Source organism: Trachurus trachurus (assembly GCF_905171665.1).
Source record: "Trachurus trachurus genome assembly, chromosome: 8".
NCBI lineage: Eukaryota > Metazoa > Chordata > Actinopteri > Carangiformes > Carangidae > Trachurus > Trachurus trachurus.
The window spans coordinates 1,475,359-1,491,538 of NC_139905.1; the positions used below are offsets into that span (position 1 = coordinate 1,475,359).

General features: G+C 46.2%; 1 protein-coding gene across 1 annotated transcript; it reads left to right on the top strand.

Annotated features, from left to right (window-relative positions):
- Positions 1 to 3,281: 3,281 nt before the first annotated feature.
- nr1d1 (nuclear receptor subfamily 1, group d, member 1) lies at positions 3,282 to 15,888 on the top strand. Its single transcript, XM_083976503.1, has 8 exons — positions 3,282 to 3,505; positions 8,000 to 8,314; positions 8,425 to 8,513; positions 9,272 to 9,416; positions 11,136 to 11,803; positions 12,373 to 12,558; positions 13,986 to 14,196; positions 15,551 to 15,888. The coding sequence occupies exons 1-8, from the start codon at positions 3,430 to 3,432 to the stop codon at positions 15,772 to 15,774; spliced, it is 1,914 nt and encodes a 637-aa protein (XP_083832629.1). The 5' UTR covers positions 3,282 to 3,429; the 3' UTR covers positions 15,775 to 15,888.
- The last annotated feature ends 292 nt before the right edge of the window (positions 15,889 to 16,180 follow it).

Sequence of the window (16,180 nt, forward strand, 5' to 3'; positions counted from 1 at the left end):
TTAAAATAAAATATACATATGTATATATACACACATATAGGCTATATACACTATCAACTATATATTATATACTGTATATATATAGGCTACTGTATATAATTATACATACACATAAAAGAAATATAATTCATGAAATTTTCCTTCGGGATTAATAAAGTATTTTGTATTACCGGTAGGTATTTATTTATTTATTTTATTTAGCTTTTTGTTTTTTACTTTATTTTATGGCTTTCCTGTTACATCCGTTACTGTTATTTTACTCAAACGCTGACATGTTTTGCTCAGTTTCAAAATGTAATTTGTTTTGAAATTATTTCAGCTTGTAAGATTTGTAATACTATAGAAAATACTATAGATATAAAAAGAAACTTGATGGAGGACACTGTGCGGCTCTGCAGCTCGATGTATGGAAAAGTGTTAGGGCCACTCATGGAAAAAAATGAGTCGTAAGTCATAAGTCGTAAGTGACTTGAAGTTGTGACTTACGGGTTCAAAAGCCTGGAACGTAGCATCACGTCAACAAAAACTGCAAAAAATTTCTCATAGAGAATGAATGTGATGAGGTCAAAAAACAAACAGATTATTGTAGTTTTTCAAACGTCTACTGCTCCGGCATACTTTCACCTAGAGACTCTATTTAAACTTTAAGATGTAGACACAGGTCTCGTCTATTGGTGTCTTAATCTACAGGTTGATAGGTATTATAGTTTTTGATCAATCACTGATCAATGACCATGATCATTTTTGGAGAAAGTTTGAGATTATAATGGGTGTGTATTGTGCGGGCGGGTGACATCATCGGCTGAAATAGTTAAAAACTCTTCTGTATTGTTATGTCTGAGGTGAGTCTTTGTAGCTTGTCCTGTCTGAGCTGTTTATGTTTATATGAAACTGCTGAAGCTTAAATGGAGTTTGTATTGTAAAAGTGAGTAACTTCACACTGATCGGTTGATTGGTTGATCCCCCCCAGGGATTTGACGAGACACTCAGAGCTTTTCCTGGATTGCAGTGTTTTTATTTCACCACCAGATGGCGCCGTCGTCAGTAGAGCAGACAGACACAGGTAGCTACAGGTGAATAGATGTGTATTCTGTTAAAATGTATAATTGACCTGTTGTTTTGTGTGTTGTCTTCTCATTTCAGCACCACCACATGGAGGACAGCTTCTACTGGCTTCACTTGCTGCTGCCCAACTCTTCTCAGTCAGAGCTACTCACTATTGGAATAGTTTACCCGCTCATTTAAGAGAGACCACAAATTACTTAATTTTTAAACATAAACTTAAGATAAGCATGGCTCAAAGCAAATCAGACATCCTTGGCGCTGCCTCATGCACGCACACGGCCACGCACATACACACACACTGTTTTTATATAGGACATATTTTTGCACTGTATTTACACAGACTATTGTACTGCAATTTATTGTATTAACTGTTGATGATGTTAACTTTTATCAACCTGCCCCAGGCAGGGACAACAGATGAACATTAGCCACTGTGGCTAACTCTGGCACATTTACATTGATGGTAGAACTGATATGTTAATTGATGTGCACTGTCCCTGCTCAATAAATAAATAAATGAAATGAAATTTGAGCTGTGTAAAGGTAAATCATCTCTGTCACATATCCCACAGTCATGAAATTACAACTTATATAGTGAAATCAATTCTATGTACCGTAAATTCCGGACTATAGAGCGCACCTGAATATAAGCCGCACCAGCTAAATTTTAAAAGAAAATAGATTTTGTACATATCTAGTCCGCACCTGAATATAAGGCACAGGTTTTTCATGTTGTAACATGAGATAAGAAAGACAGTAGGAACTGTGACAGTCCGCTGGCTTTTCCGCTGTTCTGGTTACGCTCCTCTTAGCCACATGCATTTGTTGACAACGAAGCCGGCGAAAAATCAATAAATGGAGCTGTGGATAACGTTACATAACATACGTTGTTACGCGTGTGTGTTTGTGTAGTCTTAACCGTAATGAACAAAAGATTATGGGTTATGGAGCATGTTTGTGTTGCGGTGCAGCAGAGACGAAAGCTGGGACACGGGGCGGTGACCAGGTAACTACACTGATGTTACAAGGTTGGTTTTCAGCCGTGAGACGCCAGGTGAAGAGTGCCTCCGTTCTCACGAGTCGTAACAAGTCACAAGTCATTAACCATCACAATTACTCCGGAGCTTTTTAATGAAGGTAAAAATGTAGCAGACATGCCTGGTTAGAAAATAAAACACTGCACCAAAACTCAAAACTAGTGTCTTCTTCGGTGCTTAATCTTTCCCCACATGTCTGTCTCACTTGTGCTTCCTGCTAGAGCGCCCCCCGGAGGCCGTTAGCCAGTAAACATCTATAAATTAGCTGCATCGTTGTACAGGCCGCAGGGTTCAAAGCGTGTGAAAAAAGAAGCGGCTTATAGTCCGGAAATTACAGTAGCCTATGTGATCCATCCTATCAGAGGACCTGCTGGTAAAAAATAATAATAATATGTATTCTCTTAAAGGTGTAGGCTACAGAAATGGCCGTTTGTCCTGTTTGTCGCGCCGTGTTGTCACGAGCTGCAACATGAGTTTACCCGAGTAAGAAAAACGAATTTGATTGGTCGTTATCGAGCGGGCGGGATATTCAAAGCTTGGGGCGAGCCCGAGCTCCGTGTGTGTGTGTGTGTGTCTCAGATGTTTGAATGACGGATGACGGATCCAATATCAGTGGCTGGTGAATCGTGTACAGGCTGACGTATAATCCGTGTGCCTGCATTATCCAATGTGGGAAAAAAAATACACACTTTCATCCCGGATTTACTCAAAAATAGAATTTTGCACAAAGTTTGACCTACAACGTCTGAAAGATGAGTTATCACATTAATTTTATGACCCAGAGTGGGCTCAAATTCAATTTTCTTTTCTGTACACCTTTAAAATGTATAATTGACCTGTAGTTTTGTGTGTTGTCTTCTCATTTCCGGCCCCCCCCCCATCAACGCCTGTCTTCGCCTTGGGCCCCACATTTCTTAAAGCCGCCACTGCGACGTCACACAGCCTACACCGGCGGCCGCTCCACGTGCAGCAGCATCTACTCCACAGAGGAGGCGGGAAGTGTGTCACTGGGGCACGAGGCGCTCCCCGCGGTCACATGGTCCCGTTTTCTGCCGCGTGCAGGCACACCTCCTTCCTCCTCCTCCTCCTCCTCCTCCCATTCACCTCATCATCATCATCATCATCATCATGCATCGCGCTCTGTTTGAAAACACACATAGAGAGAGAAGAGAGATAGAGGAGCGCGTGCAGCAGCTGACAGCTCCTCGTGCAGCAGACAGACAGTAGAGACGCGGTGTCCTCGCGGCTGTGATGCGCGCGGCGGACAGTCAGTAGAGACAGAGATAGTAGACTCTGGTGTCGGTGGATCTTTAACCTGGAGCTCAGGATGACGACGACCGCCATGGACACTAACAACAACAACTACAACAACAACAACAACAACAACAACGGCAGCAGCACAGGTAAACAACAACAACAACACAACCAGAGCGAATTAGTTATAGGCCTAACTCGTAAAGGGATAGTTCAACATTTAGTCAGATTGTGCCCGTTGCCATAATCTCTATAGTCACAGCAGTAGGTTCGTTACCTTTAATTGTCGGTGCAAGCTGTTTTTAGAACGGTGGAGCAGAGCCGTGAGCTGCTCAGAGCTACGCTACGGAGGCTCATTATGGGATTTCTTGGTTTCCCTCATCATCAAACTCATCAAATACACAATCCAACAACTCCACAACGCTCTGGTGGACAAGTTGTGAGCTGCACATTCACCACGCTATGAGATAATAACACAACGTTACCACACAGAGTTGTTGTAGAGGGAAATTCATGTAAAACCACTGATGCACGTTGCCTTCAGGGACAGTTTTTCATCATCAGTCTCTGTATTTACCTCTAAAACAACTCTGTCTGGTAACGTTGTGTTATTATCTCATAGCGTGGTGAATGTGCAGCTCACAACTTGTCCACCAGAGCGTTGTGGAGTTGTTGGATTGTGTATTTGATGAGTTTGATGATGAGGGAAACCATGGGCACAATTTGACAAAAATGTTGAACTATCCCTTTAAGTTTAGCCTATTGTTTTGCTTCATTGTGTCTTTATGCTTTGGCAACGTAGTCTTTGTGACATTCATGACAATAAAGCAAAGAGAGAGAGTTCCGGTTCTGTTTAACGGAGAGACACCTGCAGCACGTGCGTCATCACGGGGACCGGCACCGTGATCCCGGTCGAGGTTCTGAGAAACTGGGTCAAGATGAGACTGAGCATCAGGTGGACCAGTGTGTGTGTGTGTGTGTGTGTGCGGCCATGTGCGTGGTACCGGTTCACATGGAGCGGAGAGCGGCGCCATGTGCGCTTTGTTTTCACTGAGCTCCGAGCGCTCTGATTGGCTGCTGAGCTCTGAGCTCATTACATAACCCTCCTCCTCTCCTTCCTCCTGCTGGCTCCTCCTCCTCCTCCTCCTCTTCCTCCTCTGTCGCTCACCCTGAGGTTTCTCCTGGTTTTCCCTGTTAAAAGGGTTTTTCATGGAGTTTTTTTTTCTCTCCAACCTTTATTTAATCTCGAGGATCATTGAGAGCAAGATTAGATTAGATTAGATTAGAAAGACTTTATTGTCCACTGTAGTGGAAATTTGTCTTCGGCCTCTCCAAGACAACAAAGCATAAAACAATCAAAGCGCTCCACAGCTACACATACATACAGCTCTCATTTTCAATGATCAAGTCACAGTATTTAACACACATCATCACAATTGGAAAGAAGACAGAAGACAGTTCCATCAATTAAAACATTTACATTCATACACAGAGGAGTTTGTTGTCATAGTTGTAAACCGACCCAGAGAAACAAGTGTCTGTAGTGTCAGTGTTGGTTAAATGATGAATGATTCCAGGTGGATGCTGCTGCAGAGAAGCTAGAAGCTGTTCTAGATGAGGTGTTTGTCCGTGGAGTTTTGAGTGTCAACCAGTTACTGAACGAAATAATATAATATGTGATGTCATTGTTCTAATTAAAGCTTTATAAATGAATAAGAGCCGGTGCCTGTCTGGTCTTAAAGCTATAGAGGGTTTCTCCTCAGTGGATGTGACGGTCAGAGGGCAGAGGATGTTGTTATGATGGGATGTAGCTAAAGCCCTTTGAGACAAAACTGCCTTCCTCCTCCTCTTCCTCCTCCTCTTCCTCCTCCTCCTCCTCCTCCTCCTCTTCCTCTTCCTCCTCCTCCTCCTCCTCCTCCTCTTCCTCCTGCTGCTGCTGCTGCTGCTGCATCCGTGTCTCTGAACATGAGACACGGATGCAAACACCCACAGTCACTGATAAGATCTGTGGTAGGTGGGTGGGTGTGTGTGTGTGTGTGTGTGTGTGTGTGTGTGTGTGTGTGGTCTCGTGTGGCGGTCACGTGGCCTCAGCCGACACACGAGCCTCCAGTCTGCAGGAGGAGGAGCTGCAGCTGCAGGTTGAATCCAACACGTGTTGATCTGCTGCTGCTGCTGCTGCTGCTGCTGCTGCTGCTGTCAAGAGGTTTTACTCTAAACTGGTGATTGGCTGGTTATATACAGTATGTCCCATATAACCTGACTTCACCATATATAGGCTACAGTATATATATGTTTATATATGGACATTTACATAGCCTATTTGCATCGGCTACGTATCATGATGAAGAAGAAGATGTTTAAGACTAAACAGGAACATGTGTCGTTGAAATGTGAAATAAATAAAAGCAGCAATGATGTTCATTCATTTGAGTGAAGGAGGGGGGAGGAGAAGAGGAGAGGAGGGGGGAGGAGGAGAGGAACAGAGGAGAGGGAGGAGGAGGCCCCTCCCTCTCCTCTGTTCCTAGAATTCCTAGAAAGTCACTTCTACTACAGCCCCCGCCCCCTCCTCCTCCTGTTACCACGACTACAGGGAAACACCCCCCCCCATGTCCTGCAGCGTGAGGCTAATCCCAGACCAGCTGCTGTGGAACGTCACTGTCAGGCGTGTTTACATGACGTTAGTTTAAATAAAGACACTGAACATTAATCAGTAAAAAAAAAACAACAGTTACATTAATGAAGATGTAACTTTATTTACTTGGTCAAATATATTTGACTCCCCAGATCTAAACCAATGACTTAAAGCAGATATCAGTGGAATGTTTTTGTTAATATAAGTCCTAAATAGTCCTATTTTCCGTCAGCAATCACTTACATGAAGTATTTCAGCCTAAACACGAGTCTCTCCGTCACTCTGCTCTGCTGTAACCCGAGGAGAAAATTTTCCTTGTGGGATACAAGTGTTATCCAATGAGGAGAGAGAACGGCATGAAGGGCTGTGTGTGCAGCCAAGGGATGCGCGTGAATGTGGTGACGTAGCACGAGGACCAATTGATGCCTGACAAGGGCGGGGGCTGCTAACTCATGGTGCGTTCAAAGAAACTCGTACTTTGTGTTTTTCCTTCCTGTGAAGTCATACCAGTTCGATCTGGTACGAGTTCACGGGTCGGAAGTTACGAGTGGCCGTTATAGGGAACTTTCACAGACAACAGGATGGTAAAAACACGAGCTACGGGTTACCTGGAACGCTACCAAGTCGTAGTTGTGACTTGAAGCTGTAACTTACGGTTTCAAAAGCCTGCCTTGAACGCAGCATTAGCCGAAACGGCCGTGAAGCTGATATCTGCTTTAAAGTCCCAGTGTTGTGTGTCTTATTTGTCTTTTTATGATCAAAAATCAAACCTGTCTTTCATAAATCCGTATTTGACTGAAGGTGAATCACAGCTGCTACAAATGAAAGCTTTCTGGTTCCTTAGAATGAGTTGTTACAAGTTGTTACAAATACATAAGTGGGCGACGCACCGAACCGAGGCGGCCATGTTGCATCGTGACCGTAGGTAACCACGGAAACGGCCTGTTAAAACTGTCACCACTGTGTAGTGTGAGGAAGGACGGAGGCACCGGTGTTGCATTCAGGTGCAGTCAGGCAGACGGCCGTCGACTCAGCAAACCAACCGGATGTCATTTTACTAAAACAATACCACATCACCATGACAACATGTTGTCACAATACCACATCACCATGACAACATGTTGTCAGGCCACTTGTTTATCCTGTTACATGCAGCGTCTGTTGTCTGTCTGACGTCTGCCCCATTTCACCTGAATGCAACATCAAGAATACGTTCAGATATGCAACCGCACCGCTAGATGGGGGGAATTCCTTCGCACATTCTATGACAAACTGTAAACTGTTTTCTTGTCTGTAACAACATCTCTGTCCTGGGTGATGATCCCTCCTCTGTTGCTCACCCTGAGGTTTCTCCTGGTTTTCCCTGTTAAAAGGGTTTTCCATGGAGTTTCTCCTCAGTGGATGTGAGGGTCTAAGGACAGAGGATGTTGCTACGATGCCATGTAAAGCCCTTTGAGACAAACTGGTGGTAACAACGGGCTATACTAATAAAATTGCCTTGCCTTGCCTTGCATTATACCTTAAAGGGACAACCAGGAGTTTTGGAAAAGTGAAGTGTTTTCCCACTACATTTATGAGCCTCCGCACCGTGAAATTCTTTGACCGGTGCAAGACAGACTCATGTTTTCATTCATCAAGAATTAAAGTCAGAGGTTGGAAGACGATCACATACCGTCGTAGTTCCCACCATAAACGGAGATTCGGCGGCGTTATTCTCATGACTCGCCACGAAACCGAAAGTAAAGAAACGCTGGTCGGCTCGCCCAGCATTTCCACCACCACTAATAATAACAAAATAACCATAGAGACAAAACCATAGATTTATCTAGAATGGACCATTAACAAGTGGTAACGGAGATTCATCCACGTTAATATGAGACTTTTTATAACCAAATACAAACTCCTGGTTGTCCCTTTAAATTATACAAAAAGCTGTGTCAGACCAGGACCAGGACCAGGACCGGTTGTGTCAGGTCGTGGTCTCACCGGCTGCGCCTCCTCTCTCCTGCAGGAGGTGTCATCTCCTACGTGGGTTCTTCCTGTGGAGGTTCTCCCACCCGGACCAGCCCCGTCTCCATGTACAGTGAGAACTCCAACTCCCAGCCGGGCTTCACCTCCTCCTCCTCCTCCTCCTCCTCCTCCTCCTCCTCCTCCTCCTTCCTCAGCTGCAGCTCCGGCTCCTCAGGAGAGGACGGCTGCTCCTCCTCCTCCTCCTCCTCCTCCTCCTCCTCCTCCTCCTCCTCGGCGGGGGGGTCGCCACCTCGAGGCCGGTACGACGGAGCGTCACTGAGGCCGTCGCCCAGCAAGTCTGTGGCCAGTCTGACCAGTAAGAGCCCAGTCTGATGATGATGATGATGATGATGAAGCTAGAATCCATTCACAGGCCGACCGCTGACCTTTGACCTTTGACCGCTGACCTTTGACCCTGTGTTACAGAGCTGAATGGGATGGTGCTGCTGTGTAAAGTCTGTGGAGACGTGGCCTCAGGTTTCCACTACGGAGTTCACGCCTGTGAAGGCTGCAAGGTAACACACACACACACACACACACACACACACACACACACACACACACACACACACACACACACACACACACACACACACACACACACACACACCAACTGAACTGTTACTAAGCAACAAAACATCGATGACATCGTTTCATCAGGAAATATTTTCAAGTTTTGCGAAGTTGATCAACACCTCAGTCTCTCATTAGTGTTGGGAACAGCAGCTCTTTAGAAAGGGGGGGGGGGTCTATTAATGCCAATATTACTGATTATTGATTATTTACACACCTAGTATTAATTTATTTCATTTTAATGATCTTTCATCATTAGAAATCATCATCCTAGCCCGGCATGGTTTTACCCATCTATGGTTTTTAATCTGAAATGGAACCAAATCCAGCTCAAAGGTTGATTCACACCTACTACTCAATGTGATACAGAACTAGAGGGCGGTGCTAGAAGTCAACTGGGCCAAAACTAAATATAAACTAACAAAAACAACAGCAACTAAAACTAAATAAACCAACAGACAATGCATTTGATGTAAACAGGCCATCTGCTACGTTATTTTTGGTTTTAAATAAACTGCACCAGCAATGTGAAGTGCAACAACAACAACTAAGGGTTTTTGTGATTACGCAAAAATTTATCTTGGGATCGACAGAAGGAGTTACGCACTGTGTCGCTCTCCTCCAATCAGATCAGCTGTTCAGAACAGAGTGTGAACACCTGGCTCACCTGTGTGTGTCTGTGTGTGTGTGTGACGTGCAGGGCTTCTTCCGCCGCAGCATCCAGCAGAACATCCAGTACAAGAAGTGTGTGAAGAACGAGAGCTGCATCATCATGAGGATCAACAGGAACCGCTGCCAGCAGTGTCGCTTCAAGAAGTGTCTGTCAGTGGGCATGAGCCGAGACGGTCAGTAGCACACCTGAACACCTGTACACCTTTAAAGGGATACTCCAACATCTCTTTTTTTTCGTGTCTTGCCTCACTCCCGAGTCCATGACCAGCAGATAGACACCATCCTTTCCACTGTGCGTGCAGTAACAAGGGAGATAGAGCCGTATCGCCGTAATTAGCTTAGCTCAAACGCTGGAAGTGTATAGGTAGAGTTAGCCTGCCTCCTACCTAAAGTTGCTAATTAGCTTAGCTCAAACACTGGAAGTGTATGGGTAGTGTTAGCCTGCCTCTACCTAAAGTCGCTAATTAGCTTAGCTCAAGCACTGGAAGTGTATGGGTAGTGTTAGCCTGCCTCTACCTAAAGTTGCTAATTAGCTTAGCTCAAACACTGGAAGTGTATGGGTAGTGTTAGCCTGCCTCCTACCCGAGCTGAAATCAGCAGTCAGAAGCTGATTTCATTTTAGCTCTAAACTCTGTAAATATTTCACTTTATCCACATTTCAAACATGTTTAGGTGAGAAAGTAGCCGTTTAGATCAGCAGTGTGTCGTTAATTTGTCTAAATACCAGCTGTTTACAATTTTGTTGAGACGATTTCGGCGCTACTCAAGCTAGCCGTTGTGACCAACGCACTTCCTGTTACTTTCACAAAATAAAACACCCGTTGCCCTTTACATACAGAAAACCATGACGATAGAATTTGTGCTTTTACTTTGAAATAGGAAGCTAACCTACCCTCGATGTAGCTAGCTTGAACCAAAATAAAGCGTCTTTGCTTGAACCCTCCGTTTTGACCGATCTCGTCCCGTTAGCGGCATTTGACCGCTCAAGATGCCTTACCGGAGAGTTTTGTCAGCTCTGAGACGAAGATCGGCCCGTTTAGGGTTGCTGAAGAGTTTCTCTGATGACTTTAGGTGGAGGCAGGCTAACACTACCCATACACTTCCAGTGTTTGAGCTAAGCTAATTAGCGACTTTAGGTAGGAGGCAGGCTAACACTACCCATACACTTCCAGTGTTTGAGCTAAGCTAATTAGCGACTTTAGGTAGGAGGCAGGCTAACACTACCTATACACTTCCAGTGTTTGAGCTAAGCTAATTAGCGACTTTAGGTAGGAGGCAGGCTAACACTACCCATACACTTCCAGTGTTTGAGCTAAGCTAATTAGCGACTTTAGGTAGGAGGCAGGCTAACACTACCCATACACTTCCAGTGTTTGAGCTAAGCTAATTAGTGACTTTAGGTAGGAGGCAGGCTAACACTACCTATACACTTCCAGTGTTTGAGCTAAGCTAATTAGTGACTTTAGGTAGGAGGCAGGCTAACACTACCTATACACTTCCAGTGTTTGAGCTAAGCTAATTAGTGACTTTAGGTGGAGGCAGGCTAACACTACCCATACACTTCCAGTGTTTGAGCTAAGCTAATTAGCGACTTTAGGTAGGAGGCAGGCTAACACTACCCATACACTTCCAGTGTTTGAGCTAAGCTAATTAGTGACTTTAGGTAGGAGGCAGGCTAACACTACCTATACACTTCCAGTGTTTGAGCTAAGCTAATTACAGCGATACGGCTCTATCATGACCACGACATGGTTACTGCACACACAGTGGAAAGGATGGTGTCTATCTGCTGGTCATGGACTCGGGAGTAAAAATGTTGGCGTATCCCTTTAACTGCCATATGATTGGTTGATGAGTGTGTAGTGATGTCATCCTGCCCCTCCCCCCCACAGCGGTGCGTTTCGGGCGGATACCGAAGCGTGAGAAACAGAGGATGTTGGCGGAGATGCAGAGCGCCATGAACCTGAGCATCAACAACCAGCTCAACAACGACTTCCAGCTCGCCAGCCTCTCCTCCTCTCCCCCCTCCCCCTCCCCCCCATCCTCCTCCTCCTCCCCCTGCCCCGGCGTGACCCTCGCCCCCCTCCAGCCGCCGCCCTCGGCCCTGCCCCCCTCCCCCTCCCCCTCGCCTCCTGACTCCGCCCCCTCTTCCTCGCCCGCTCCTCCTCCTCCTGCTCCTCCTCAACACCGCCCCTCCCCCCCTCCCAGCCCGGGGGTCGACTCCACCATCAGCGCCATCGCCCTCGCTCACCGTGAGACCTTCCTGTACGCCCACGACAAACTGACCAATCCCCACGCTCCGCCGCCGCCACGGCAGCAACAGCAGCAGCAGCAGCAGCAGAATAACCACGCCCACCACCACCACCACGGGGAGGCGGAGCCCTGGGGCCCTAACCGCTGCCCCAATGGTTACCACAGCAACGGCCTCAACACCATCTATCGCCATAACAACAACAACCTGGGCACAGGGCGCTACGCCGCTCCGCCCGCCGACAACGGCAGCAATGGGCGGCGGAGCTCACAGAACTGTCCAATGAAGAACCACAAGGAGATTCTGCTGGTAGGTTTGGTCCACTCACCTTAGACCAGTGGAGAAGAGAGTAAGGACAGCATTGGTCCAATGGCAGCGCCTCCTGGTGGAGGAATATGGGTATTGCAAAAGCGCCCAAGAACTGACATCTCTGCATTGTTGGTGAATGAGCAAGTGTGGTGTTTTCAATAATTTAAGGACATTTATAGATCACCCACGTTAATAGCATCATTGAGGATCCTTTACAGATAAACATTAACACATAGGAGAGTTAAAAAAATAACAGTTGTCTACATTAATGTTTCAATCAACAAATTATAAGTATAATTTGATATGACCAAGACACCTAAAAACAAAAACACGGCTGTTTTCATCAATTTACCAGCAAGTGGGCAACACACATACATTGGAGTAAATGGGTTTTGCAACACCCATATCCTGCCACTAGAGGCGCATGAGGCTTACCACGGGAGTCAATGGTGGTGTCCTTACTCTCTTATTCCAGTGCTCTAGGTTTGGTCCACTCACCCTGGCCTCTGATTGGACGATCAGTAGTGGCTTACGCAGTCTCTCACCTGATTGGCCGTTCCTCTCCGCAGGCCTGTCCAATGAACATGCAGCCTCGCTCCGACCCCTCGAAGTCGCCCCAGCAGATCTGGGAGGACTTCTCGCTGTCCTTCACGCCCGCCGTCAGGGAGGTGGTGGAGTTCGCCAAACACATCCCAGGGTTCGGAGCTCTGTCGCAGAACGACCAGGTGGCGCTGCTGAAGGCGGGAACCTTCGAGGTGAGACACCTGTCGTCATGACGTCAGAGCTCATGTTATTGTTCATGATACACAGCGTGATACTTTTTTCAGTAACTGGAATCCAAAAAGTTACTATTTCCCCCCTCTACACTTACTGTTACTGACAATAAGATGCTCCGTTACTTGACTCAAGAAGGGTTACATGCTGTCATTCCGACATCCCACCACTCCGACATCCCACCATTTAGACATCCCACCATTTAGACATCCCACCACTCTGACATCCCACCATTTAGACATCCCACCATTCCGACATCCCACCACTCCGACATCCCACCATTTAGACATCCCACCACTCCGACATCCCACCACTCCAACATCCTACCACTCTGACATCCCACCATTTAGACATCCCACCACTTAGACATCCCACCATTCCGACATCCCAACATTTAGACATTCCACCATTCCAACATCCCACCATTCCGACATCCCAACATTTAGACATCCCACCACTCCGACATCCCAACATTTAGACATCCCACCACTCCGACATCCCACCACTCCGACATCCCACCATTTAGACATCCCAAAACTCCGACATCCCACCATTTAGACATCCCACCACTCCGACATCCCACCACTCCGACATCCCACCATTTAGACATCCCACCACTCCGACATCCCACCATTTAGACATCTCACCACTCCGACATCCCACCATTTAGACATCTCACCACTCCGACATCCCACCATTTAGACATCCCACCATTTAGACATCCCACCATTTAGGCATCCCACCATTTAGGCATCCCACCACTTAGACATCCCACCATTTAGACATCCCACCATTTAGACATACCGATATTCCGACATCCCACCACTCCGACATCCCACAATTTAGACATCCCACCATTTAGACATACCGATATTCCGACATCCCACCACTCCAACATCCCACAATTTAGACATCCCACCATTTAGACATCCCACCACTCCAACATCCATAGTTCCTGATAAATTAAAAATAAAGGAGGATAGAGGGGGGGTGACGCAATAGTTACTTTTCCTGGTGATTAGTTACTTTTATAATGTAGTTATTCTGTTATTAACTCAGTTGGGGGAAAGTAACTAGTAACTATAACTAATAGGCTTCATGCACAGCTCCACTACTTCCTGAACTTCAACAAGCTCCTTTATTTCCTGTCTAACATTATTGGACACACACCTGGATTAATCAGTTTGTCCAATAACGTTAGACAGGTAATAAAGGAGCTTGTTTAAGTTCAGGAAGTAGTGGAACTCTGCATGAAGCCTATTACTTTTTAAAAGTAACGTGCCCAACACTGATTATATATTATCTATATATACATGTGTTTGTGTGTTTTACATTATTTATTTGGAAACAGTTTTTAGTTTGATGATAATTAAATCAAATCTCACCTGACCCCTCCCCCCTCCGACAGGTGCTGATGGTTCGCTTCTCGTCGCTGTTCAACGTGCGGGAGCAGACGGTGACCTTCCTCTCCGGCGCCACCTACAGCCTGGAGCAGCTGCGCGCCATGGGCATGAGCTACCTGCTGGGCACCATGTTCGACTTCAGCCTGAAGCTGGCGGCGCTGGAGCTGAGCGCCGAGGAGCTGAGCCTGTTCACCGCCGTGGTGCTGGTGTCTGCAGGTGAGGCCCCGCCCCCTTACACCTGTCAATCAATCAATCACCACTAACTATCTCATCGCTAACGACTGTCAGGCAGCATTTTTATTGAAGCCCCTACAAGGAGCAAAGCGGTAGCTTTTTTGCCTCCTCTTTGTTGAACTTGACTGCATTTCCCATGAGCTCTAGTGCGTGTTATTGGATATCTAGTTAAAGGGACAACGAGGAGTTTTGTTAAAGCGAAGTGTTTTCACACTACATTTATGAGCCTCCGCACCGTGAAATTCTTTGACCGGTGCAAGACAGACTCATGTTTTCATTCATCAAGAATTAAAGTCAGAGGTTGGAAGACGATCACATACCGTCGTAGTTCCCACCATAAACGGAGATTCATACGGCGGCGTTATTCTCATGACTCGCCACGAAACCGAAAGTAAAGAAACGCTGGTCGGCTCGCCCAGCATTTCCACCACCACTAATAATAACAAAATAACCATAGAGACAAAACCATAGATTTATCTAAAATGGACCATTAACAAGTGGTAACGTAGATTCATCCACATTAATGTGAGACTTTTTTATTGTCGCAGAATTTTTCGTTCTGCCGATGGAGAAACTCCTCGTTGTCCCTTTAAAAGTTCCTTGTAGAGGCTTTAAACATGTGAATAACACAGCTTTTTAAAATCTGAAAGAGCATCTGTGGAGGGTTTTGATAGAGGGTTTTATTCAGTGGTGACCACTTTCTGGAGGTCAACGTCAAAAAGACTAAATAGAATAGAGGTGATTGATTTTGATTTGCTCTGAGCTACACTACGGAGGCTCATTATGGGATTTCTTGGTTTCCCTCATCAAACTCATCAAATACACAATCCAACAACTCCACAACGCTCTGGTGGACAAGTTGTGAGCTGCACATTCACCACGCTATGAGATAATAACACAACGTTACCACACAGAGTTGTTTTAGAGGGAAATACAGAGACTGTTGATGAAAAACTGTCCCTGAAGGCAACGTGCATCAGCGGTTTTACATGAATTTCCCTCTAAAACAACTCTGTGTGGTAACGTTGTGTTATTATCTCATAGCGTGGTGAATGTGCAGGTCACAACTTGTCCACCAGAGCGTTGTGGAGTTGTTGGATTGTGTATTTGATGAGTTTGATGATGAGGGAAACCAAGAAATCCCATAATGAGCCTCCGTAGCGTAGCTCTGAGCAGCTCACGGCTCTGCTCCGCCGTTCTAAAAACAGCTTGCACCGACAATTAAAGGTAACGAACCTACTGCTATGACTATAGGGATTATGGCAATGGGGCAATTTGCCAAAATGTTGAACTATCCCTTTAACAGGATAATAAAGTCATGTCTCCTCCTCCTCAGACCGCTCCGGCATCGAGAACGTGGCGTCGGTGGAGAACCTGCAGGAGAACCTGATCCGCGCTCTGAGGTCGCTGGTCGCCAAGTCGGCCGTCGCCCCCGGCAACAACCACCAGAACCTGCTGGACTCGCCGCGCTTCACCAAGCTGCTGCTGAAGCTGCCCGACCTGCGCACGCTCAACAACATGCACTCTGAGAAGCTGCTGTCCTTCCGCATCGACGCCTGAGGCCACGCCCCCGATGATGTCATCAGCGACGTCACCGGTCCCTCCTCTTCACCATCATCGTCACAAAAACACGGTGATGATCGGTGACATCGACAGAACTGCTCAGCTCGCAGCTCGCCGCCAAAATAAAGAGTCTGTTAGTAGCTCAGAGAGGCCCGGACACGTTAAAGGAGCAGTCTTGACATTTTAATCCCGCTGTGACGTCACATTCATGCTGCGTTCAAGGCCCCTCGTAACTCTGAAAACTCTGAGACGAAGCACACGACCAGAAAAACCACAACATGTCGGACCAGGACGAACTTTCAACATTCAAAGTGCTTCATGTAGCTGAGACATTAAAACATGACAAAAGCACAAAAACACGCTAAAATAAAAGAACATTTTAATGTACTTTGGTATTGAAATG